We start from the raw sequence: 27,356 nt of genomic DNA on the forward strand, positions 1-27,356 counted from the left end.
ACCGCAATTAAAATCTCCATAATAAACAACAGTTTTAATCCCAGGTACAAATAGAGTTCATTGCGGGAGCTGAAATTTCTTGATGACCAATGAGAATTTAAACTATCTTTATGGCTGTAAATTAGTATATCAGACAGCGGTAAACTAGTGTATCAGACTACTTGTTTGAATTGAGGTATTTTATACAGAAATTGAAAGCATAGATCCCATTTTCAATATGATTTGAGGATCAGAGATGAAATCTTAGAAACCAAAGTAACTGTGAGCAGGTGTCTCATTAATACTTGAAAATGTGGCTTGGATTACTTAACTAAAGGATATAGAAATGTGATGACATTTTTCATAAAATTAAAAAAAAAATAAAAATTTTCTCATAGCCATTTGACCAAAAGCCATGTTTTCTGTGGGCCTGTGTGCATTCTGTTATTTTCAAAGAAACCCACAAAACCTGACATGAAGTGGAAATTTGAAGCACTGTGATTTGTTAAGTTAAAACAAAGTAGACATTCTCAACCTATTGAAATATTTTATTTAAAAATAAATCCATATGAGTGATAGAGTATCATACAAATATAAACATCTTCATTCTCTTGAAATCAATTGACCTAAGTAAAACATTGTAGATAAATGTGTTTTGCAAGATAGTTCTTTACTTTTTGGTTGTCTTCAGTTGTTTGGGTTTTTTTTTTTTCAATTCTTTTTTGGAAGAAGTATTTCATGGTCCAGTAGATAGACCGTACAATATGAAATATAGAAAGCCTTCCTTTCTTTTTCCCCTCTGCCTGGATCTTTTCTGCAGTGATTTTTTTCTGCTGTGATTTATCTTTTCAAGTTCCCATAATAAAGAATTGGCTAGTTTAATGATAAAAGTGAACTCAGTGAGATTTGAATACTATGTGAGCCTCAAATAAAAAAAAAAAAAAAAGAAAAATATATTTGGAAACTTTCCCTAGAAAGAGAAAAACTGTTTTACTGAAACAACCAAAAAAGCTTAGGCTTTTCAAAGAATTACTAGGAGACTCTTTTCTGATATAACAAGGAAATCCTAGGTCTTTGACCAAAACCACATATCAAAACAGTGATGACGAGCTACATGGAACTCTGTGGCACGTGTTGTTTCATGGTAAGGGCTAACCTGGAGCAGGAAGGAAATGGGGGCTGAGTCAGGGGACTGGCCTCTTCCTGTTGGCCAGTACTGACCAGGCTGATAGGGAGATGCAGATCAGCAGAGCTGGGGGGTCGGTCTGTGAGCTATGAGAGCTATGGACGCTGCATGTTTTAGGGCTGTGTGTGGAGCTTGGGTAACCTGTCTCGATACTGAACCGGGTTGCAGTTATTTTCTGGACTCCTGGTTATTAGTTTGTAGTCTGAAACTTGATTTTCTTTTGTAATGTAAGCCACAGCTGAACAGTAGTCCTGGTCCCTATCCTGATAATTCTTGCTTATGCTAGATAACATACCAAGCCCTTTATACTTTGTCTACCAAAATGTGTTTTCTTTTGTCCCCTTTACTCAATTATTTTGTTTAAAGCAATGTCTTGATACCACACTACCCAGCAAATTTCATTTGAAGTACAGGGAGCACAAAACTTAGGGCTCTGCATTACCATGACAATGTAAAATTAGACATGTGGGAGCCAGATGTCTCTCCTCAGGTCCCACATGCTGGACTTGGGAGGGAGGAAACCTTCTCTGCTCTCAACTCTACCGGAGTTAATGAAGTTCAAGTCCACCATCTAGCTTGGTACAGGGGATTCTACCTGTACCAAGGGATTCCTGGCAAGGAGAAGAAGAGAGAATCTCCAGGTCAGACCGGATTGTTCAGACATCTTAAAACTATATTGCTGCCTTACAAGGACTTTGATAGAATAGGGACCTTAAGTCACTGTTATTGTACTTTATCACTTAACAACTTTTCTCAAAGCAATGGCCTTTCATTGTGTCACTGAAATTCAGGAATAAAAGAAAACTCCTTAACACCAATTTAGCATTAAGAAGCAGGCATTTCCTTTTATTGCAGCGCTGGGTGTCAGGAGGATAGTTCCTCTAATCAGGCACACCTAATGCTGGTTCTCTTGTCATATTTATACACAAATGTTACAAAGATTACAAAGTGGTACACTCCCCGTTACAATAATGGGTTCATATTTCTTTGCCTAGTATGCAAACTAGAACGCATGCTCAGTTCCTTTCGCCACCTCTATCTTTTGAGTAGGTGGGATAATTTGGGTAGGGGGCTTATGGGTCGGTGGTCGTGGGGACCCTGGCCCAAATTACCTTTCCCCTAGTTTCTCAATATTTCGGTGTTGGTAATTGTTTGCTGTACGCCTCAGCAAGATAAGGATGTGGCTGGAGGCAATTAATGTCCTCCCTTTCTGAAAAGTATGTACATAAGGACCCTGAAGTGTCTTGTAGCTCCTCCTTTTTCTCATGATGTGCAGCAGGTGCTCATTCTAGGAATCGTTAGCCTTCTACCTAAAGTAATAATGAATAGTTTCTTATCACCTATAATACAAGTAGGCCTTCATTACAGGCCTTTCTTCTTGGCTACGTTTTCTTATTATGTATAATATAAGCAGGCCTTCGTTACAGGCCTTTCTTTTTGGCTACAATCACACTTTGCAGGTGCAGCTGAAAGGCTGGTCTGATGGCAGCTAACCATATGAGTGCTTATATAGCCCTGACTAATGCAGTCCTAGATAAATACTGTGACATGCACAAACTGCTTTGCACTCTGAAGTTCAGCCTAGCTAGGTTTCCCTGTTTCTGAACACAACTTAGTTGTGCATGTTTGCACATTTTTATCAATGGAAAAATGACTCTCCTGCTTAATTAGTTACATACTAAGCCATTCACTGATTCATGACCTGTGTCACAGGTTTGTGTGCATGCACTGGGCTCCAGATTTCATCAAAAGTCTGTCTGTGGTACTGTGTGATGTACATCTGGCAGAAGCCTTAGGACTCCTGGCATAAAGTGACATTAGTATCTACTTTGTACAAAAAATATTTTAAGTAAAAATCATGTGACACAATCCTGAAGAGGGGGGGTATAAACCCACAAGCATTCATAGTGTTTCCCTACTGGTATTGTTTAGCCCCAGCCGGCAGCTGAGCACCACGCAGCCACTCACTCACTCCTCCCCAGCAGAATGGGGGAGAGAATAGGAAAAGTGAAAGTGAGAAAACTCACGTGTTGAGATAACAACAGTTTAATAGGTAAAGCAAAAGCTGCACACACAAGCAAAGCAAAACAAGGAATTCATTCACCACTCCCCATGGGCAGGCAGGTGTTCAGCCATCTCCAGGAAAGCAGGGCTCCATCACGCGTAACGGTTACTTGGGAAGACAAACACCATCACTCCAAATGTTACTGGCCCCCCTCCTTCCTCTTCCCCAAGCCCCTCATATGCTGAGCATGACGTCATATGGTATGGGATATCCCTTTGGTCAGTTGGGGTCAGCTGTCCCGGCTGTGTCCCCTCCCAGCCTCTTGTGCACCCCCAGCCTCTCGCTGGTGGGGTGGTGTGAGGAGCAGCAAAGGCCTTGGCTCTGTGTGAGCACTGCTCAGCAATAATGAAAACATCCCTGGGTTATCAACGCTGTTCTCAGCACAAATCCAAAACATAGCCCCACACTAGCTACTGTGAAGAAAATTAACTGTCTCAGCTGAAACCAGGACACCTACATAGGTGTAAATCCCTCCATTTTTACAGGCCCTGCTGCTGCTGACCTGAGCTACTTTTGTCAGACTGTGGTCATCTTTCTTTGTTCTTAAAAGGAATGACTGTTCATTCCTGTGGTGGCAGTCAGTTTTCTTTTGCTTGTGTAAATCACTGAGCATGCATCTGTAAACATTTCAAAGTGAAGTAACAGCATTTTTTCCGGGTCCAGACTTAAATGGATAAGCAAAAATTATCCTATTATTTGTTTTAATCAGGATATACTAAAGGATTTTGTGTTCTATCCATCTTATTATGCTGACTCTCAGAGCCATTTCAGAAGCTGGTATAGCTTGGTGTTATGTTAAAACTGAGTTTTGTCTTTCTGGAAGCCCTCTGTATGCAGAGCAGTTGTTGAATTAGATCTTAAAATGAAGTAAATTAGGGTAGTATCTTTTAGCTGTTCCCTGGCTGTAGCTTGTCCTTGTTTTGTTAGCTAGTTTCCTGCAAAAAGAAACCTTTCTCCATTAGCATGCTGTTATCCTTGATGTACAGGACTGTTGCAATGTCACGTGATTGGAGTAAAGTGCTCCTCTTTGACACATCTACAAAACCGAGATGACATTTACCTAAATGAAATTTAATTGAAGGTCATGTTCAGAAGGTGCCGGTCTTCCAGCGAAGTTAGACATCTCAGCTGTCCAGCCCAACCATTAATTTTTAGGACTGGCAACTATGATGGTCTGTTGATTTACTCTTAAAAGACCAGGCTGAACTCCAGGTCAACTCAAACACATATTTTTAATCTCCATTTTAGCAAAGTTCAAAACACTTTTGGAGCAAATGAATTCGTAAAACTTCAGGTCAGAGCTTGCTAATGAAAAATGGTCCTTTAGAGAAAAGCGTCATTGTTTCTTTCCTGCGGTAGCATGGGTCGGTCTTTGTGAGTCACAGAATCTTTGAAGCAGCATGCTTGTCATCTCCTCTCTGTATTTTCTCTTCGGAGCTTGACAGGGCATGCATCTGTCACATTGCTTGCTGGAGGATAAACAGAGTGATGGAAACTTCCAGGAAAGTCCTGTAAAGTCTTTTGGAAGTCTCCTATAGTACCCCCAACTAACAATTGTACTGAGGATGTGCGGGTTGATATGCCTACAAGTCAGTGTGTTTAGCAGAGAGGGGTAGTGTGTTGTGGTTATGAGGTGGAAAACTGAGTGTCTCACACAAAAAACAACATTCCTAATACAGACACCTGCAATTGCTGGTTATTGATCTGTGGAAAACTGCCAAGTCTGTTCTGGGGGAGAGAAAGCTGTTCTGGGAATGTTGTTGCATTTACTTAATGTAATAGTTCTTTTTTATAATAATGATGTTATTGGTGTGTGGAGATAATTTTAGATGTTACCTTGATTTTCAGGTGTAGTTAGAACTTAATTTATGTTTAACTTTTGTGGGTCTTTTACTTTAAAACTAGTTTGAGTTACAGTGGAGAGTGGAACGCAATGGCACTTTCACTCTTGTGTGTGTATCCACTTGGATACACTCCCACACAGAATGTGTACGTGCTGGGAGGACAAAGGGACCCCAATATTCCTTTTAAGTGGGTTTTTTTTTTAAATAGAAATAATGATACTGTAAAATAAATAATTATTACTGGATTTCTACTGTAATAGCAATAATGGCTACTGTAAAAGCTGAAACAACTCTGGCATGTTTACTGCACAGTAGAGCAGAAGGCTTTCAGAGTGCCTCTTGATTTCTGTTCTGGACTGTCTTTGGGAAAGTCACCTTCAACAGCAGTGAGACTGCCTGTGAGTGGATGGTCTGACACAAGTACACACGGACCTCAGAACTCCGCTGAAGTGGCGTGGCATGGCAGACAGAGGAGCTGTTAAGTTACTGATTTACCTTGATAAAAGGGGACCAATTAAATTAATAGCACTGGGGTCCAAGAGTACTAATGAAGGGAAAAGTAGTAACTTCTGCATTGGTTTTGTAACTTTCAGAGCGAGAAGCCTACAGCAGTATCTTGAATGTAAAACCAGCCACTTCTCAGTTCCCTCACAAGAAACAAAAATAGTATTTCCAGGAATGTTAATGCTTTTGAGGGTTTCTTGTTTTGTTTAAGACTGCTTCTAATAGTTGTTGAAACCTATTTGCAAGATGATCAGATTGTAATTGTTGATTTAGAGAGGAACAGTGTAATTGTCTTTCTGTGGGCAAGGTTAGATACTGAGACTTTTATCTCTGAGAGTATGTGTGGCAATGCAAGTAAGATTTTCTGTTGAAGATGGCTCTGGAATCAAAGATTAGGAAATGAAGATTTTTACAGTAAGTTGTATACTGTCTTCAAGTATTGGCATTTAGCATTTTGATTCTGGATGCTATTTTTTAACAATCCCTTATTTCTGTTTCAAGTGCTCTATCAATTGCAAAATAGATGTTAGGATTTTAAGTGGTTTGTTTGGGATGTGTGTCAACCCAAGAGGGAGCAGTGGTGTGGTTTGTAACATGGGAAAATACAGGAAGACTATGAAGGTGTACCCAGTCAGTTTATCAGACAGGTTCTTTTCTTTATCAGGCCTTTTGTTTAATTCAGCCCTGGGCAGATGAACTGGGCTGCAAAATAGTTGAGAAATCCTGATTTGGCAGTAAGGAGAAATAATTTCTTTTTCCATTCCCTCCACATGCACCTTAAACACTTGTGTAAGACTAGATTTTAATCCCCGTGACATGTGCCATTGTCCTGAGTGGCTTGAATTTCTGTCTGGGGGCTAATGGGGCAAAATCTTGTCCCTAATATTTAAAGCAGACTGATTTGTCTGCAGTGCTATGTGCAGTCCTTGTAATTAAAAAGTTCAAGGCAACTGCCAAGAGGCCGCAGAATGTCTTTTTTTTTTTTTTTTTTGGTAAGGCACTTAAAGTCTGGGTGAAACATCTGTTTCCGCCTCCCTGCAGCTCATTTGGGAGATTAATATGATTCTAGTGAAATCTTACTGCAACATGCGCTGCTGTTCAGTGAAGATGTTTCAAACACCTACACAAAACCTAATTGCAGCTTCTGCCATTCACTGCCTCTATTAAAAAAAGAAAAAAAAAGGGAAAAAAAAGGAATTTCAGAAAGTTTTGTGAGCTAAAATGGTAGTTGCCAGTCTCCGTTACACCTGCAATAGGAAGCTGTGGCAGAAAGTACTTGAAAACATGGAATTATTTGGCATTGCCCATGCCATATGTGCTGAGACATCGCTGCCTCTGCAAACGTGACTGTTCTTTTGCCATCTATTTCTGTCCTCAACATGAAGAGTGAGGAGAGTGTAGAGCTCAGAGGGGAGACACATATACAGGGATAGATTGGTTGGAGTCCCTTTCTTCTGCACAAATTCACAGTTTGGTGTTTGGGAGTCAATAATTCAGGCTTGAAATGAGTTGTCTTTTCTGTGCAGAAACAAATTTCCTGTATCTCTACACCCCATCAAGAATCTGGATTCTGGTGAGTAACGGTGGTGAGTGCATACCATTTAAAATTTCAAACCAACCAACTTTCTTAAGTTTTGCCACTCCCTATGACTGGGTGCAGCACCCTCCACTACACAGAGCCATTTGCACAGCACTTACAGCAATGACAGAACCTCTTTCTGTGTTTAGATCATTTTTGGGCCCCAGGCTCCTTGAAAACAAGTGAAAAGCACCTCTGTGAGCTGGGCTGACCTCTGGCTGGGCTAACGGGTCAAGCTGAGGTTGAAGATGTTTTTGCAAACAGAGGCTTTTTTAGAATTAATGTCCTTCTCCTCAGCTATCAGACTAACCACTGCGTACTCGTTAAAGCTTCTCTTTGCAAATAGACTAATACTACTTGATGCAGCTGACCGCAGTGAAATACAGAGGTGGTTTTGTCAGTTCCTGGAAGAAACTGACATTTCAGTTTTTCTCCCCTTCATCTCAGGCTCTCTCAGTTGGTGTGAAACTGTGTAGGTCTGGTGAAATCAACAGAACGGTTGTTAGGAGGAGTTACCATCCCTAGCTTACTGGTACTGTCTGTGCGGCTGAGATGCCTTAGCCATGACCACCTTCAGTGTTGACTTAAATAACCTGCTTTTTTTGGCACTGGCATGGATTGGGACTGCTTTCACAAGCATGTCCATGAGATACTAGTACAGTGGCAACTGTATATTTAAATGCCAGTCACTGTAAGGCAATGTCACCGAAGCCGCCGGTAAAATTTAATCAGACAGATCTAGCAACAGAGGGCAAGTAATGAGTGTTTGTTGTCAGGATGCCTCCAGTTGTGGTGGTAAAATCCCCGTGAAGAAGGTGGAAATCCCCATGGCTTGAATTTCCTTTTATGGGAATGGTGGTGCAAAGGACAAAGTAGCTCAGTTAATTTACTGTCCTGAAGTGTTTTTAAAGATGCATCTTTGATGGGTGAGATTACAAACCAGAAAACTAGATAGGAAAGAAAGACTACCCTGAAGAGAGACCCAGCATGTTTTATTGAAGATAGCTATATATACACACGTATATTTTAAGGTCAACATTTGAAGAGCTCTTTACCCAAAACTCAAATCTGTTGCTGCTTATAGAAATGAAATTGTGTGTTTATCTAAGCCATTGAGATGTAATTTCAGTTTATACCGTGTTAGCACAACTAATCCTTTCAGTGATGTTCAGCTTCTGCCAATTCAGTCAATGGACTAATTGTGTGAAGTGAAGCATACAAGCACAGCAGTGTTTTATGTACTACATCTCACCACTTCCTGACCCTGTCTCACTGCACACTACCTTCTTGCAGTCTTCTAGCCAGATCTGTTGTAGAGTTAGAAACTCTCAGATTAATTTTCCCTGCTTTGACAAGCTCCTTTACATTGCAGGAGGCCAGCTTTTATAGCGCATCCATAGGAAGCGTCTCCACTACAGCCTTTCACCACACAGGAGACAGACTGAAGATGTAGGCAGCTGGCAAATGTGAAAGCAATGAAGAGGTGTTCCGAGGTTGACAGTGCTTTTTATAGTACGCGCGTTTTCTGGGAAAGGCATAAGAAGGGAGATAAACAGGAGATGATTGTGGCAAGCTGAGAAGTAGCTGTAGCAGACCAAGATGTTCCAAAGAGATCACAGCAATAAGGTAAGGGCTCCAACTTCATCCTGTGCTTTTTCCTGCTGCTTGTACATTTTCTTCAGCATCAACAATTCTTCCTTTGAAAACGCTGACATTTTCTGGAGAATCCTATAAATACTATAATAGCCATTCAGCGTTAATTTGACAAAAATACAGTAGTATTTTTATAGCTCACTCTAGCCCCCTCAATTCCTACTCTAAAAGTATTTTTTTTTTCTAGAAATTCTGCAAACTGATAAAATATTTTTAACAGTTTGATGATCAGAAATATCTCTGCATAACTGCTGTATACAGCGTAATAGTCAACCAAGACACAGGGAGGGGGAAGTCATGTAGCAGTTGATAAAAAGTCCTACAGAAGACTTTGACTCAGGACTAGAAATAACTGAAAATTACTCTGAAACTCTTATTCTTAGATAAACTGTTTTTACTTAAGGGTCTGCCAGCAAGGATGTGTAACTAAAAGGACTGTGAATCTCTGTTGTCAAAAGCAGTGTCATAATGTCATGCTTGCATCCCAGGGGAGAGCGTCAAGGGGTTAATTTGATTGTGTTTACAGTGCAGCGTAACAGTGTAATCTAGGATGTTACTCAGCCTTGGCCTAAGTCTACTGTCAGCTGAGTAAATGATGAAGTTCCTTGCATTGGCATGGGTTTGGGCCAAAACTGAGGGATTTCAAAAATCCCACTGGTAGTGTTCTCAGCTCAGTTGTTTCAATGTAGCTTACAGCTAGATCAATATTCATGTTCAGTCATCTAATTTTTCTTTCCTGTTTCTAAGTATACTTGAGGAATTCTTACTAAAAATTATAGTGTTCACAGTTTAAACTTCTCTTATTTTAAAAAATACCTAAGCCAGATTTCCCTAAACCTTCTCTGTGGTCTTCGCTCCTGGGCAGAGAGCATATGTGGAAAACACAGTAGTACTGTACATTGTTGCAAGACTTTTTGTAAAGTTATGAAAAATAGAAAAGGACCTTAAAATGATAACATAGTGTGCAATGATGACAGCCTCCTAGATGGAAACAAAGCTTCCCCTGATTTTGAGTAAGACTGCTCCTGAAAAAATCTTGTCTCTAGTTCTTTGGGCTTTATGGGAGCATCTGGTAGGATATCTCAAACAATGTTAGTGGCAGAAATTGGCCTTGATAAATTTCTGGTTTCTTGGTTATCAAATTTCTGCTCCAGGTCAGGCTTCATTTGCCACCTAGTGTTTTGGAAAAACATACCTGGAAGCTGAAATGTATGCGGTAGCTATGGGACTGACTGCCTTCAAAATTTGGGTGCTCGGAGAGTTGAGGACGCTTGAAGGGCCATCGTTGCTCAGATGAACTGGGCGCCTTAACATCTCACCAGAAAGTAACAGATGACAACTTGTTAATATTTCCAAAGCATGGCAGACGTTGAGGCCTGGGCTAGTTTTTCACTGGCAATGGGCCAAATCATGTTATTAAAATTAAACATATGCATACAGGATTTCCTGCGTAAGGGTCTTGGCACCTTTTGGGTCTTAGCACAAGCACTTCACAGCTCTGAGATCTACTAGAGGAGCTGAGAAACAAAATAAATTCTTAGAACACTCTCAGTGGTCTGGACTGAATGACCAAATTCTAACATGCCTGAATGAGTGTCCTTGTCATTTGTCTTTCAGATCCTCAGGCTCCATCAGCCACCAGCTGATCACATTGCAGCAGCGTAGGTGTTGCCATGAGGATCAGGAGATGTCCTGTCTGCTTCGCAGCTTGTCTTTTGGTCCTGCTGGGTAAACACCAGAGAGAGCCCAATATAGAGGCAGAGCACCCATTTTAAGAGAGCTGACAAGCCAGTTCCTGCACATACATGCATCTGTGTAAGAGTCCTCCAAGTCCAGGGGCCTCAGTGGCACTGTATGGATGTAAGAACTGTTGCCTGTGTGGGGTTAGACTCTGCTTTTTGAGAAATGATGCTCCGACGAGGATTTATTCTATTTCTCCCCCGACTTGTAGGCCTGCTGGTGGTGGCCTGTTGCTCGGTGTCTATTGTTTATATGTTGGCTTGCACACCCAAGGGTGACAACCAGCAGCTTGCCTTGCCCAGGGTGCACAGTCTGACTGTGAAGGAGGGATATGAAGCCATTCTGCAAGAACGAGAAGAGCAACACCGCAACTACATCATCAGCTTGAAGAAACAAATTGCCCAGCTGAAGGCTGAGCTCCAGGGCAGGAGCGAGCAGCTTAAGAACATGCAGGACCAGTACCCAGACCCCTTGGACATTCAGCTTGACCACAGTAACCCAGAGAAGGCCCAGGCTAACCTGCTGGCTTTCCTCCATTCCCAAATAGACAAAGCAGAGGTGCACAGCGGTGTTAAGCTGTCCACGGAGTATGCGGCCGTGCCCTTTGAGAGCTTTACCCTGCAGAAAGTGTACCAACTGGAGACAGGGCTGACGCGCCACCCAGAAGAGAAACCTGTAAGGAAGGATAAGCGAGATGAGTTGATAGAGGTGATTGAGTTAGCTATTGGGAGTTTGAACAATCCAGAGGGGGCCGGCAATGCCAAACACCGTGTATACACAGCCTCCGACTTCGTTGAAGGTTTGTATGCAGACAGCAGGTTGGAAGGTCCACATAGTGCTGGTGAGGGGTTCTGGTGTGACTGCGTTGCTGAGGTAGATGGGTGTCACCTCAGAGCACAGATGTCTGGGACGGTGTTAGTGCTGTGACCCAGCGACGCTGTCTCAGGCACAACTGCAGAATGGCAGCTTTCCTGGGGAATGGGACTTTGTGACAACAGAGCCTGCCAGGCTCTCGTAGTGGCCATCAATGTGTGCTCACAGCAAGTCATGCGCTTGCCTCAGAACTGACAAAGCAAGGAGTGAATGACCAGGCTGCAATCCCAGATCTGGTACTAGTGTTAAGACTGACAACTGCAGTTCAAATCCAAACTCCAACATTACCCTTACTTCCACCTGCACAGTTCTGCCAGAGTCAGAGTGGCAAGATAGGTTTTGAGGACCACAGCTAAGGAGCTCAGTAACTCAGCTGGTATCACCTATAACTTCAAATGACTAGGAAAACTTAACCTTTACAGGGTATCTCCTATTCCAGGAATGGTGCACCTTAGCCCTTGGATTCTAAAATGAGCTAAACAGTCTTTACCCTCACATGTAATATTGAGGCAGTAAGTGTGGATTTTTAAAGTGCCACTTTTAATGGCAACCAGTTTTACTTCACATCTTCTGTCACTAAATCCAAAATGCTCACTCGTTTCCAGTCAGGCTGCTTTTTCCCAGCCAGGCAGAGAAACCAGATGTATTCCAGGAGTTGTGATGTCTCTGTGGTTGATATCTGTTCAGGTTACCCCTGCTGCACAGCAGCTCTGAGTTAAAAGGGCAGGAACATGTGCAGCAGAAACATGACATGAGGCAAGATTTCACAGATCTGGTTTCCAAGGGCTCATGACTGTTTCCCATTCAATGAGAGCTACATTTTTACTTTTAATATGGCTGTTCTAGTTTCACTTCACAGGAAGTGGCATATTCCCTGCTTGTTGTTCAATAGCGTTGCCTGTAGATGAGATTTAATCCACAGCTGACCTAGCTAAATTTAGTATAGGAGGAAAAACTTGTCTTCCTCATCCTCAGGTGCTTGTGCTGCAGACTTAGAGGGTATGTGGGTAAGATGCCTACCTTTTATGGAATGATTGCCCTAATGTGCTTATCCCAAATCACTAGTGATTATACTGTGGATTGTTTTCTTCATCTAACATTTATGAATAGAGCAGAGCTAAATGCATCCTCCATGTGATGGGGACAAACTATTGCTGTTGTGCAATGGCCAGTTATTCATTTCCACTCTCCGTATATGTTTCTCTGGTGATCATGGTGAAAAGACAGTAGGTTCTTGAGGCCATGCCAGGATATACCTGCCAGTTGGGCAAGTACCTCCCACAGCGGGGACACGAGTTGTTCAGACTGTGGAGACCTTGTTGAGGCAAGTCCTGGCTGCCATCTGGTCCAGGCACTTCTTCCACATCAAATTCCTCTTGCTCAGACATGGGACCAGGGCATGGGCAGGGAACTGGGAAGTGCTGCTGGCTGCCAGCATTTGAATGCATCATGCAGCTATGTGCTTCCAGTCTCCTCCTTTCTGTTGTTGTTTGGTTTATCATTTCAAAATATATTTCTACTCTTTATTATAGGAGCTGAACAAGCATGTATGACTGTTTGGCACCAGCTTTTTCATGGGGAGAGGGTGAGGGGAAAGGAGGAGAAGTTTCCTGCCATACAAGCCTTTAGAGCCTGCCTTTATACACAATCAAGAGTCTTTTCCTGGGCACCAGTGCTGTCCTTGGGGAACAAGGCAGAATCTGATGTGCAGAAAGGCATGGGGAAGGGATGCACACTGCAGTGCTGGTTCTGTGGAGGTTCTTCATGCAGTAATGGCCTTGTTGGCTTTCACATACCATGGCGAAATAATCCAGAGGCAGGAAGCCCTGCATGTGACTCAGAGCTCAAGAAACTGGAGCCCTGCATACAGCTCATCTGGGTTCAACAAACCTTCTTTGTGTCCTCCCCTGCAGGGCAGGCCCTTGCTTCTGTAGGTCCAAGGTAACAAATTCTCATTCTTACTCAGCAGTGAAAACCAATTTGCAAATGCAGGGATCCGTGCATCAGGACTGGAAACAAAGAGCTGACTTGGCAGAAGATTTCCCTGCAGAGTTCCTCTGGAAGCCTCTGACATCTCTTGGCAGTCCCTTTTCCCCCATCCTCCATTCTCCAAGACTGGCAAAAACTGCCGATCAAAGCACAAACAAATCCATTGCTCTGTATAACTTGAGCAGGAGAAGGGAGAACTGATTTTTCTGTTCCAATTCTGCATTTCAAGTATGGTTTGGACTCAGAAATTGTTTTGGAGACAGTGTTCTGCAGGTGCCACTGCCTACACATGAAGTTAGTAACAGGCTGGATTCCATGGCTGCTTCTGGCAGCTTTGTACCAATCCAGCAACACAACAACTGTGAGTGGCATTACCCAGCCAGCAAAGCCAGCTGTTTTCATTTTCTGGAACTGCCCAGGGTAGCTGGAGCATTCTGGGAGAGGTGGCCCGGGTCTGCACTGAAAGTCATACCACTTAACCCCGTAAGCTTTTTATCTTCCAGCTGCTTTAACAACAACAGCACACAAAAGCTGTACGCATCTCTTACGTTAAAGGTGGGGCTGCTGCCTTCATCTTAAGGTTGAGCAGGAGGGATGTGCTGAAATAAAAATCAGGTAATGAGGATCAGAGACAGGATTCGAAACCTGAACTGCTGCTCTTGTTATGTGAGAATTGTGTCTTTGTTTCTGCCCTATACAGCAAAGCCTTTGACACCGACTTCACTCGAGTGTGTTGCTGATCCTGAGTCTTACTAGCATATCAAGTGGTGCAAGTTAATCTTGTTTGCTTGGGCCTCTTGTGTCAATTTTTCTATTCTTGTGGGTCACATGTGGTGCTTGCTATCACTAGTACTAGTTCATTGCTAACATATGCCAGCAGGCAGGGTGGTCGTGTGGCACAATAAATTTGATTAGGGTCTGTATCTCTTCCTCTTTTCCATTTCATGCCTTTATTCTTGTCTTTGCAGAGGAAAAATGCTTCTTCAAACACTTCTTACATTTAAGGAGAAATGTTTTGTCTCCGTGGCTGGGATCTCTTAAAATAAGTGTTGCATCCTCTGCAGTTTCTAGACAGAACCACTTGTGCGTGGGAATTAGACTGTGACCCTAGTACCTTACATCTGAACTAAACTTCTCAGCAGATTTGCTGTTACGTGAAATTTGGATAGGATTCTCAGACAGTTCTCCTTCCAGGAGTAATAGCTGACACATGGTGGAACTTTCCATTTTTTCTTATTCAAAACCAAGAGAACCACACCTTCTCCCTGGGGCCTGAAACATATCCATCTGGCTGCTGCTCTGCTCTGCTTCTCTCTTCATGAAGGCACTTGGGTTGGTTCAGCTGCTATAATCCTCCCCTCTCCCCCTTATTCCTCCCACTTCTATACCAAGTTCACTGGTTTTCTGCCATGAGGAGTTAGTAAGAAACAATGTGGAAAAGATCAGGAATTTCTGTGTTTTATAAGCAGGCAAAGGACTGCTCTGTTTCCAATAGAAAGCCAGTTGCTCAGTGGGCAGTATAACAGGTCTGGTCATTAATTTATATAAATGGAGGCAGAGCTGAATAGATTTGGAAGTCATTCATATTCTCAAAGATGGAGATAATAATTTGGAGAGTCTGACAAGCCCAAGCAGTGTGTTCCAAAAGTGAATGTAACCACTGTCTGGTGATACTCATTCCCAACAGGAACAGTTCCAGAAAATCCCTGGATTGCTTCAGAAATGCTCTGCCATAGCACTGTCAAATATGCTGTATCGTAAGTTTTCCTACCTGAAGTACGTGGCTGTCTAGTGACTGGAATTTTAAGGTCTCAGAGACAAATGAAAAGGAGTAGCTCTGCTTTCTCAAATTGCCAGCTACTGGTGGTGGGCTACCTGCTGCAGTTTTGCCCTGGAAGCTTACTGGGAGAAAGGATGATGCTCTTCCTCAGAGGACAAGATGCTGTGTTTTACTGCATGTGAAGTGGGAAGACCACTGTAATATTGAGTTAAAATGGGGACAATGAATGCTCATAAATCCTAATAGTGGTTCCTACGACATCTAACAGAATATAAGTAATGAGCACGGGTCCAGGGAGTGTTTCTATTGACAGTGGAAGCCCTGAAACCTATGCTCTGTGGAACTGAGGCTAAAATTGTCATCCACTCAACAGCCTTTTGTTAAGGTTGTGTGGCTGTTCGCTAGTTACCAGTTCCATGTAGATCTCTGAAACTTGTTTGCCTGCCCTGCTGAGTAGAGATCAGGCATTTTCCATTACTTCAGAGAGCCTTGGGAATTGCTGCTCTGAAGACTGGACACTTACGGCTCTTTAGTCAATCCTTCAGCCCAGGTCTTTTTTTGCTTCTCACTTGTCCTTTTCCTTCATTTTAGGGTCAGTTTCTCTGCTGACCCAAAGCTCCTGTTCACTTTTTTACATTGGGATTCCAAAGGCTTTGACTTTTGTCCCTGCCTCTGAAAGGAATGGTGCATATTCTGAAACATAGCTGCTGTAATGGGAGCAATAGATGATCAATTAACCTTCTTTTATCCATAGTGAACATCCAGGCTTTGCATGCTTTCCAAGGCTTTCGTTTCAGTAGCAACCTTTTCAGGAAAAGGGTTTTTGTTTTACTTTTTTGAGACTACTTTTTCCCCCTCCTCGTAGCTCAGCTTTTACAATTGAGGCTGCTTGATGTATCTTTCTGAATCACGTAAATAGTCCTGATGACATGAATGAAGTAGTGCCTTCAGAAATGGAAGAACCTTGTGAAAGGCAGGATGTTCTGCTAGGTGAGTCCCCAGACTGACTCAAGACATTCAGGCTTATTTCCAAGGCTCACTGCCTGACCTTGAGCAAATCACTTTGTTCTCTGCTTCTAAAATGAAGATGCTTAAAAATGGAAAGAAGATGCTTCAAAAGGAAAACATAGTTCAAATGTACATCAAGAATAACCATATTTAATTGCTTGCATATAATTCTCTTAAAGATAAAATGTTAGGATTATAAATTATTGGGTTACCATCTTGCCCAAGGGAACCTTGCCTTCACCTAAGGTGCTTGTTTTTAGCTGTAGTAGAAGTCCTGAACAAGAACAAAACTGCAGGTTAGAAGCAGCTTCTGTTGATGTGTGTATAGCACTAGGAGGGAGCCCCTGAGTCACAGCATGAATTCTTCTTTAAGGTGCTTCTTGCTTATTTGGGAAAGCTTTCTTTATTCTACAAAGGTAGTACATATCTCTGGGGAAGTCATATTTGTGATGTCATTGTTTCTTCACTGTGGTAGAAAAGGATGTAGAAGCAAAGACTTTGAGATGTTGTGTGGTAGATATTATTAAATTGGTTAATTTAATTTAGATCTTTGTTATTATGAAAAATGTCAGTGCACTACGTCAAACATGTGAAACAGTCCTATCTATTTCTCTCTCGAGAAAATGCAAATCAGATTTTATTTAATTTTTTTAGCTTAATGTCAAAAGGCTACCTTAATGTTCCACAATACAAACTTCCTTGGCAATACCTATGTTCAAAAACTGCTTGAGTAAATGAGTGCACCCAGCCACACACTCAGATGATCAGCAGGCCTTCTGTGAGAATAAATGGGTCAGCACAATTCAAAGCCCCGGATTTCCATTCTCTGGCCACTAGGAGGAGGAAATACAGGCACTATTAGGTGATCCCAAGTGCAGGCTCAAGTTCAATAACAAATGCAGTTCATGGTCTGCACCTTGGGCAAACTATATAGAGAAAGCTAGGGAGAGTCAAGGGCAAAGCTTTAAAAGATTGGCAGTAAAAGAATGATGCAGCTGCTATCTCACTAGATTCATCTGCTATGCTGGAGGGAGGATTGGAACATTTGTTGAATCAGCATATATTAAAAATAAAACACAAAGTGGATAACAGATCAGTAAATCTGCATATAGTATTAACCAACTGAAGTGTTCATTACGATTAAAACTTTTACCCAATGACAGTGAAGATAAGACAGTCCACAGAACTCTGGCCAGATAAAATCACACCTCATTAATCTTTTGGAAGTTCTGGACATACCAATGTAAAAGCTACAATACAAGATGAAGAGCTGATGTCACTTTGGTGTTCAAAGAAACTTTTGACCCAGACCTTCACAAGAAATACAGACAGAGCTGACAGTCTATGGGTCAGATGCACAGCAATGCTACGGATCAGGGAATGACTAAGATTTAAAAAAAAAAAAAAAAAGGCATTCTTTTGGTCAAACTGTTCTTCATAACCAGATAAGGAGAAAAAAAGAAGAAATAAGTGGAGGAGTTTTCTTCCAGACATGTTTTCCTTGTCTCTTGAGTTTCTGCAAGAGGTGGAAGGCAATGCAATTATACTCTTCTACTGATGAAGTTGTTAGGGTATTTACAGTGGCTTTACAAGTAGTTAGAATTAACATTTAATTATTCCTTCTTAAACCTATGAAACTATGAAAAAATTTCATTTCAGTATGCACTGTAGGGACTGAAGTGTCATTTAGAGTGAGGAAAATCTATAGCCTTTTTGCTAACTTTATCTCAATTAAGGTATCAGAATAGTGTTTCAGTGGGGCATGACCAAAACTTTTATAGTTCGTGCAGCCCTCAGCATGGGACCAATTTCACCCATCGAGTATGTTAAAAGTTCACTCCATACAGGAAATCAATACATGCTTGTATGAATTAAATATCCTTGGAGATTGTCTAATGCAGTCTCCAGGACTGTGGCCTGGGTCTAGCCTCTGACAAACTCCACAGTGTCACCCTTGCAGACCATTACTCGGCCAGGAGTGGGCATCACTGACACAAAGAAAAGTCTCTTGAGAGTTGAGCAACAGGAGAATTATGTCCTGACTTGCCATGGGTGAAGTCAATGGCTGCTGGGGCCTGGTTGTGTAGTTTTATTAGGGGACTTTCCAGAGAATCTCCCAGAAAGGAGAAAATTAATGTGCCCATCAGGAAATTGCTTTTCTGGGAGATGGCCTAATCACTCATATTGCAGAGAGGCAGGCTGCCTTTTGCAGTCTCTCTGCATCACCATTACCATGCATGCCTGCAGTGTGCAATTGGAACAGTCTGAAAAATAAGGACAGCGTGTCTGCTGGGTTATACTGAGTGTGAGCAATTGGTAACCTTCAGGGGTTTGTAACTCAGCCAAGCCTAGGAATGTGCCTGTGAGAATACCAAATAGCTCCTGCAACCCAGGGCTGTGTCCCTGCCAAAGCGACAGCCTCCTACAAACGACGGTCGATTGCGTACTGGTTTAAAAGTAAATATCTCATGCCTCCACTGCCTTTTTAGCTTAGTTGTAATACATGAAGACTGTATCCTTTTTTTTCCCCCAGGAGCCCAGCTTTAATCCAAAATCTCCTCTCTTGTTTTCATGCAGGGATCTACCGCACAGAAAAAGACAAAGGCACATTGTATGAGCTGACTTTCAAAGGAGACACAAAACATCAGTTCAAGAAGATTGTTTTATTCCGGCCATTCGGTCCTGTAATGAAAGTGAAAAATGAAAATGTCAATATGGCTGACACACTTATTAATGTCATTGTGCCACTGGCCAAGAGAGCCAGCAAATTTCGGCAATTCATGCAGAATTTCAGGTGGGTTTCCATTCCAGTGCTGCCTTTGCTTTTTCTTACTTGGAAAGTAAGATGCAACTTCAGCAGTTATCAAGGCCTCAACTCAGTAAAAAGCATGCTACTTTTACTTAACATTTCATTGTGCCACTAAAGTAATTTTTAAGATTACAGAGACCGAAAGGCATTTGGCTGCTTAATGCATTGTGATTAGCAGTAAAAGCAGTTATATTCCGGTCATCAGGGTTTCTGATTTGCATGTACCTGGCTTACGTGTCTCAGTCTGTTTTGTTGGGGCACACTCAACTGTGGCAACATAAGAATTTCATGCCATTAGTTGCAAAGGAACATTTCTAAGAAAAAAGGGAATTAGTGCCCCCAGACGCTTTGCCAGACCCTATGAGAGAAAAGATTAAGGCAATAAGAGGCAAGAAGGAAATGTGTTTGAACTTTCAGGGTAGTTACTTTTAAACTTCTTTTATTTTTCAGCACAGAGATGATGTTTGGAGAGAGATTTTAACTAGAGATGTAGCTTTAAATAGCTGCCCAGAAAAGACTTTGGTAGCAACAGGTACCGACTCTTACAATGGGATTTGTTTTGCCCAATTACAGCCATCTAAAAATAGGCTCCTTGTCTATCTGATAGATGCTTGGTTTAGGATGGGAGGAATCACCCTCTGGTCATGCTGATCTCTCTGCTGATTATAGATGAACTCTTGCTGACTAAACCTTGTACAAGTGAGGCATGATGTCTACCATTAGTTCAAATTAGTCCTACCCTTAGGCTACTGGCTTGATCGCCAGTTGATACTTAGATTTTAGTAAATGTTTCTCACCAAAATGCCAAAAATCTGACGTCTGGAATATCTGTTACAAAAAATCAAGGTTAAGAAGTAGGGTATGTATCGCTTCTTTAAAATCCCTCTTCTCATATTCTCCTAAGTGATGGAGTTATTGCCTGCCTGATCATTCTTCCTGGGGCTGGATGGCCTCTTTTAACAGTGTCCTCCTGTTAATATAATGAACACCACTTAGAGAGTTTTTTCCTAATCTGCTTGAAAGACAAATTTTCTGTCCCATCTAACAGAGGCAGTGAGCTCCTTTGTCAGGACAAGGATCTCTGTCAATGAATCAGGAGTGCCTTCCAAGGTTCACCCTACTCTGCCTTCTCCAGTGGGTGTAGGTTATTGAAGAAAGCTAACTTCTGGGACTACTCACAAATCTGTCTCTCTTCTCTAGGGAAATGGGCATTCAGCAGGATGGGAGAATTCACCTCACTGTAGTTTACTTTGGAAAAGAACAAATGAACGAAGTCAAATCGATACTTGAAAATACCTCCAAGTAAGTACCTGAATATCTGATGTATGCTGTTCATACACAGCGATCGTACCATAAATTGGAGACTAGATAGCTGTCCAAACTCGTAGTTGTGCCAAAAAGTTCTGAAGTGCATTGGAGAAAATGTCTTTCTTTCCTTTGTATCAGATAAAAACGGTGTTACACTGACAGTCCCATATCTGTGTTTTTATGATGTTGAATCACAAAGCAGATTTTACTGCATTTACCTCAGTGCAGCTTTTTTTTTTCCATGCTGTTAATTTCTTTAGTGCTTTTGAAAGTGTCTTTAACTGCTCGGACTGAAAGTTGACTTCTAAAGGCAGGTGCAAACAATTTCAGTAGAGCACACAGGAACTAGATGCTTTTGGCCAGGTCTGGTGTATTGTGTTTGCTTGCATAGCTGTGTTTGTCAAGATCATGTGGCAGTGTAGCCTTTTGTTATCATCTCCATGTGGGAAGAAGACCCTTGTATGGATACAGTAATAGGTCCACATGTATTTTATTTTTGTCTACTAAAAATGTTTTTGTCCATCTAAGCATTGTTGGGATTTTTGTGAGGTCTGCCCAGAGAATGTCTGTGACAAGAATGCTACCTTAGGAGTACACAGCTCAAGCTCTGAATGTGGACATAGTGGAAATCTCCTCAAGACTCAGAGAACATCTTTTCCCTCAAACTGCTCTCAGAACTGTGATACTACAGATTTCTAGGTTAATTGTTTCATATTGGGTTTCTGCCCCGGCTTGTATTAAGAGCCGGAAGGAAAGGGTAAGTTGCTGATTACTTTCCTTCTAGGTCAGCCAACTTCAAGAACTTCACGTTCATCCAGTTGAATGAAGAATTTTCCAGGGGCAAAGGATTAGATGTTGGTGCTCGATTTTGGAAAGGAAACAATGTTGTTCTCTTTTTTTGCGACGTGGACATATACTTCACAGCTGAATTCCTGAACTCCTGTAGACTGAACACACAGCCAGGTACTGCTACTCATGAAGTGCATTGTCTTTCAACAGATTTTTACCCATTATGTAACAGCCTTCACCAGAGTATTCTTGCCTTTGAATTGGTAATGAAGCTGCTGTAAATCATTCTTGAAACTTAGAGAACTAATTAAGACATGTATAAAAATTCCATTGCTCGTTGGCTTTTGAAAGGTTTTAACACTCCTGCTCCCACTGTGATTGAATTTCTTCCCCTCAGCACCTGGCATTTCTGGAACAGGATCTTTTGCTTAATTATATCCTCACATTCTCATCAAAAATCATAGGCTCAGTCCAAAACTTGTGTGACACTGTCTGGATTTGGTCTGGCCTGGCCAGCATCTTGTAATAGAGAGAAGTATGGTTTATACAGCTTAAAAAAAACCAAACCCCATTGTCATTTCCAGGGAAGAAGGTGTTTTATCCTGTTCTCTTCAGCCAGTATAATCCCAGTATAATTTATGGCCACCATGATTCCATCCCATCTTTAGAACAGCAGCTGGTAAGTACATGCTTCTCTGAATGCCTGCTTTTATATGGACAAAGCATTTTTTAAAGCTGTATGTGCTCTTGGGTAGCATTTCCCTATTCCTTGTGCACAGCGACTACCACACAGACAAAACTAACTACTGCAGTCACCTTACTGTGAGTTCTGCAGTTAAGCTTCACAGGGACGTATCTCGGTACCATTTATTTTAACCCTTGTTTGATGTTTTATATGTGGAACCTAAGAATTTAAACCATGTCTGCTTCTCTACCAGAAGGGATTTGCTAATTAGTGAACAATTCCTCCCTGGTGTGCTGTCTTGTGGTGAAAGTCCCTGATCTTGCTCTTATTGTTTCTTTGCTTGCATCTTGAAGAGCTGACATTTGTAAAAAGCATAGATATCTGTAGATGAGTCAGTGAAAACAGAATTCCAAAGGCTGTCACAGTTATTCCCCCACTTACTTGAACACCTACAGTGGCTTTTCCCATCCCACTGTTCATGATTAAACTGCCTGTGAGCAGACAGTGTGTTTCTGAAGTGTATGACGTTGTCTCAGTCAAATTACGTGCTTGGAGCTGTCCCTTCTGGCTTTAATCTGGCACTGATAAACACCGCATAACTTCACTGATTTCCATCTCACCTGCATATTTTTGGTGTGAGAACAAAGCATTATTTTTAAAAACATTGCCATAAGGCATATGATTAAAACATGTAGTTAAACCCAGGTGAATCTCCTTGATGAGGAGGAAGCTGTTGTGAGGAAGAAGCAGAGCATGCAGATGAGAGGTTCACTGTGTTTTTTTTTCTCAGAGGAAACTTGTTCTGAGAATACCATGGGATTCATGTTAGCTCTTCTCTCTCTGGTGAGAGCCCATCAGGGATCCTCAGGCTTGTAAGCACTGTGTTTAGGAAATGAAATAGAGTTTAGCTCTCAAGCTAGCATAAATTCCACAAAGTATGTTGAAAGGATTGTGCAAAAATTTGTACCTAACATTTGAATCGTAAAATGCGATGCTTATGTCAGAAAAGCTTCTGGATTTAAAGAAGTACTGCCAATCTCATTTTGATGTAGATTTTTATATTTTCAGCCCACATTAGCTCCTAGGCATGAGGCCAGATCTATGCCATTAGCGTTAGCTCTCTGTCCTGGTACTCGGGCTGCTGAGAAAAAAAAAAGCCTTCAGAAATCTTTGAAAGAATTTGATTTGTGCAGCAGCAGCCACTTGCACTAATGGGAAATAATAATGCTAATGCATACGAGTAGCTTGCTGTAAGGGCATCGTTATGGACATTTCTTGTTACAGTGCAGACCTGACAGATACAATCTTGTTTCCTTTTAATTGGCTTCTTCAGTGGCTTGATTGTTTCAAGGAAAGGAGAAATGAGAAAAGAAAGGAGAGTAACATGAGCAGTAAAATAAAAAAAAGAATCCATTGAAGTGACAAGGGTTATGAACAAAAAGGGGAGGCATGAGCAAGAAATCAGGAGAGACTGTTTTGGAAGAGGATTTTTTGGTAAAGGAAATGCTGGGATTTGTAAATGCAGAGATGGAAATTCTGTCTCCTCATTTTCTGTAACTTTGTCACAAGTGAAGCCAAAGTTTTAAAAAATAGCTGCTAAGGGGTAGGTTTGTAAACATACCTTCAAGAGTGAAGTACTGCTGACTTGCTTAGAGGATTCAAATACCTGTCCCACTCCCTTGAAACTCTTGGATGTCTCACCAGACTGGGGTAGGTCACTCACACACATGAATTATCACCTTAGGGATCTATACTTGGATATCTGCTTTTGAAAATGATAGCCATGGTTTCTCTCTGCTCTGATTTTCTACCCATAATACATAAAGTTGTCATGGTCCGTCTCAGTAGTGTAGACTGCATGTTCGTTATTACAAAGGCTTTTATGGGATATATATCTACCACCTAACAGTTCTGGACTTCAATTTTAGCTGGATTTAGCAGTTCTGCAATGGGAAACTATTCTTACCACTTTCCTAATTTTTGTCAAAAATTAAGGTAATCAAAAAGCTGTCAGTTGTGTGATCAGATTAGAACCACTGTTTTCTTCCAGACCTCTTGTGGTCCACAATCCAGATGCCACCATCTGCTTTACAGCAGAGTCTGGCTTCCCTGGTTTGCCAGTGTGTTTCTTAAGTCAGATTTGAATCCCCGAGAAACTAACGATTTTGAAGGATGTTTTGCCTGTGAAAAACCAAACTCCAGAGAGTGATGTGATATTGCTCCACTTGGTCTACAACAGCAGGAGTGGAGCGAAACCTGATCGTTCCAGATCAAGGGGTTTTTCCATGATAGCTAATGACATGGCTGTTCTTTTGGGGCAGAAACATACAATGGGTATCTACAAAAACTGGTCCAGGATCAGCCATGGATTTATGTGGGGAAGAATAAAAGGGCAGTTGCCTCTATCTCTGACCACATTCAGGGAGTTTGCTGCTGCTCACATGGAAAGCACTTCTGCTGCCATATAAATTTTCCTTTCCCTCAATGCAGATTATTAAAAAAGAAACTGGATTTTGGAGAGACTTTGGATTTGGGATGACTTGCCAGTACAGATCTGATTTTATCAACATAGGTAAGAAAAATATACTCCAATACCTCTGCCTTTTTACTGAAACATAGAAGATTGTGATCAACTTCCCTTTCCTTGGCCAGTGTGTCTGTCTCTAATTTGCAGCAGTGCTCTGGATAGATGTTCAGACTATTCCTAAGTGCCATAGAAGTTACCAGTATCTAAGTGCTGCTCAGTATAAATAAAGCAATTTTGCCTGATAATGAAAGATTTGAAGCTAGGAAATTTGGACGCTTTGATGTTGGCAGAACGTATGGCTGGTTTAAAGGGCTGACTGGAGCCAGAGAACAGCTGTAGTGCAATTAATAGCATCGAGTTTGCTAGTATATATTTCTAGTTTTATTTTGGATTTTGTTTGTGTCAGGTGGCTTTGATCTGGACATTAAAGGCTGGGGTGGTGAAGATGTACATCTGTACCGCAAATACCTTCACAGCAACCTCATCGTGATCCGAACACCTGTCAGGGGTCTCTTCCACCTGTGGCATGAAAAGCAATGTCCAGATGAGCTGACCCCAGAGCAATACAAAATGTGCATGCAGTCCAAGGCCATGAACGAGGCTTCTCATAGCCAGCTCGGGATGCTTGTTTTCAAGCAAGAGATTGAGACACATCTGCACAGACAGAAAGTGAGCAGTAAGAAGACATGAAGCCAGAAAGGGAGGCAAAAAGCCTCTGAATTGGACTACAGGGTGTTTTGGAAAAGAGTTTCTAACAAAAAAGACAGTATGAGTCTGAAAGAGGATGGAGATTCCAGCGGGATGGCAGCAAAAGAAGATGAGAGAAAGTGCTTGGCCTCCTTTCTTCTGTTTTGTTTTGGTTTTGTTTTTTTTTTTTTTGTAATAAGGATTTTAAGCACTCCTTTAGCCTGACTGTTCAGCACTTGCTTCTGGGGGAGACTTGAACACTTGGTGAGATTTAAGGTCACAGAGACAATGAACATTACATAAATGCCAGTGTGGTATTCACAAGAACAAATGGATGTGCTCTTCCGCTGAAATGTTTATAATGTGTACAGTTATTTAAAGGATTGACCCTTTGGTTGGCCAATAATAATGAGTTATTGCCTATATCTAACCTGACATATCTGAAAAGGGTTATTTTTGAATAAGTACAGAGCTCCTGCTCTGAGAAGCACATCTGATTGTTAACGATGGTTAAGCTGGAGTGACCAAAAATCTTTTTCCCTTCAGGGGCTGGGGTGGGGGGACAGCAGCAGTGCACTAACAGGGTATTTCTGGTTCATTCAGAGACAAGAGGCATCTCAGAAAGTGCTTTCTAAAATTCCAAAAGAGAAAGCCCTACCGGTCAAGTATGATGTTTCAAAAATGCTGGAGGGTAGCGTTTGTTGTCTTCTGTGGACAGTGAACCAAAAGCAATGAGCCATGTCTGTATTACATGAATCAGATGGTATATTTCTACTTTAGAATACTGTAAGTATCTCAAGATTTATTTTTAAATGAAGTTGGTTTTGCTTGGGAATTATTATGTCATACTTCAGGTTTTCTACTTCTAGCCTTACTAGGAAATGGTACAGCCTTCCAACACTTGGAAAATGCTCTGCAGATCTGTGTTTCCTGTGGATGAGAACTGGGTTCAGATAAGTGAAGTGATTTTTCTACACAACCTGGGTGCTGGAAGGCAGAAACTTTACAATGCTGAAGAAAAGGAAATACCTATCAACTTGCAGTACTGATTTAGCAGGAGGCTTTAAACTCTGAATGTCAGATACCAAAATTGATGAACACTTTCTGACTTTATACCAAAGTATTCCTTCTAAACCAAATCTACAATCTTGCCGAGGGCATAGCAAGCTTTTTGTAATTAACAAAATAAATTTTTGTGATGGATTACTGGGCCCTGCAAATTATCTTCTGATAATTATAGGTGCATCCTAAAAATTAGTCTCCTTCTTAATAGATTTTTTTCAATAGCCCAAAACTGTTGAAAGCATGAGTTACTGCTCTTATAAAGCATTTTCTTTTAATGCTGACTGCTGTTTATCATTTTAATATATACTAGTCAACAAAAACTGCGTGAGCTTGGAAATCCCATTTGTTTACCTAAAAACTGTTTCTCCGAGTGGTCTCTTTGTTTTATAGCTTCAGATTAATTCAAGGCAGTCTGAAACCAGATTCTAATTTGGTTTTTGGCTTGTAAAAGCTGGGGGAAGAAATATGCAAGATGGCACTGAACAATGAATAAAACGCTGTTTGTCATGCCACTGTGTAGTAGGAAGAGTGCTTATTGCATGCAGAATCTGCAGAGACCATGCTACTGTAAGTACCTTCTCCCTTGACACATGTTTACATGTGTTTATCTTTTGTTGGATGCAAATGATCTGCACTGCACTTCCATTGCAAATCACCAAATGTCCAAAACCACTGCAAAAGTACAAAAAGAATGGAAACTCTGTATGCTTAAAAAAACCCAACCCCGAAATAGATCACTTACCATAAAAACTTCAGCAATAACTCCAGTAGGTCCTCCAAAGAATTTTTGTGTTCCCAGAATATATGATAAATTGTTTATAAAGGGCTTTGTTTTGATGGAGTAACTTTACAAATATGCAGTAGGAGGAGACAGGCATGGCTTGTTGAATGCATCTGACAGCTATAGTAACTGAGCTGCTCCAAGGTGATAGTTGTTTCTACAGTCCCACTTAACCTGAATTTGAAACTGGGTGATGTATATTATTAAAGTTTCATAATCATAACCTGCCTCAAGCTGAGCCTTAACTATTTCCATGATGTTTTTTGGTTATCTTCCCTTAGGTTTCCCTAAGCCCTCAGCAACTTAATGGAACTTTGAGGTTGGCCACACTTGTAGGGCAGGTCTAGACCAGATGATCTCCAGAGGTCCCTTCAAACCTACATTAGTCTCTAATTCTAAGCACTGGGCACCTGTAAATTCAATACTTTGTTACTCTGGGTACCTTAGCAAGCAAATGATCCCACCCCTGTCAGAGTTTCACAAGTTATGTTTTTAAATAGCACCT

General features: G+C 41.4%; 1 protein-coding gene across 1 annotated transcript in view; it reads left to right on the top strand.

Annotated features, from left to right (window-relative positions):
* Positions 1–1,721: 1,721 nt before the first annotated feature.
* CSGALNACT1 (chondroitin sulfate N-acetylgalactosaminyltransferase 1) overlaps positions 1,722–27,356 on the top strand; it is a 36,578-nt gene continuing 10,943 nt past the window's right edge. The window contains exons 1-11 of the mRNA XM_054824831.1: positions 1,722–1,806; positions 7,105–7,151; positions 8,530–8,783; positions 10,428–11,349; positions 18,778–18,994; positions 20,210–20,311; positions 21,102–21,280; positions 21,691–21,785; positions 24,282–24,363; positions 24,725–25,791; positions 25,875–26,637. Coding sequence (XP_054680806.1) covers positions 10,716–11,349; positions 18,778–18,994; positions 20,210–20,311; positions 21,102–21,280; positions 21,691–21,785; positions 24,282–24,363; positions 24,725–25,008 — 1,593 coding nt within the window. The 5' untranslated portion in view covers positions 1,722–1,806; positions 7,105–7,151; positions 8,530–8,783; positions 10,428–10,715 and the 3' untranslated portion in view covers positions 25,009–25,791; positions 25,875–26,637. The remainder of the gene's footprint in view (positions 1,807–7,104; positions 7,152–8,529; positions 8,784–10,427; positions 11,350–18,777; positions 18,995–20,209; positions 20,312–21,101; positions 21,281–21,690; positions 21,786–24,281; positions 24,364–24,724; positions 25,792–25,874; positions 26,638–27,356) is intronic.

This window comes from Grus americana, chromosome 4 (assembly GCF_028858705.1).
Source record: "Grus americana isolate bGruAme1 chromosome 4, bGruAme1.mat, whole genome shotgun sequence".
Classification (NCBI taxonomy): domain Eukaryota; kingdom Metazoa; phylum Chordata; class Aves; order Gruiformes; family Gruidae; genus Grus; species Grus americana.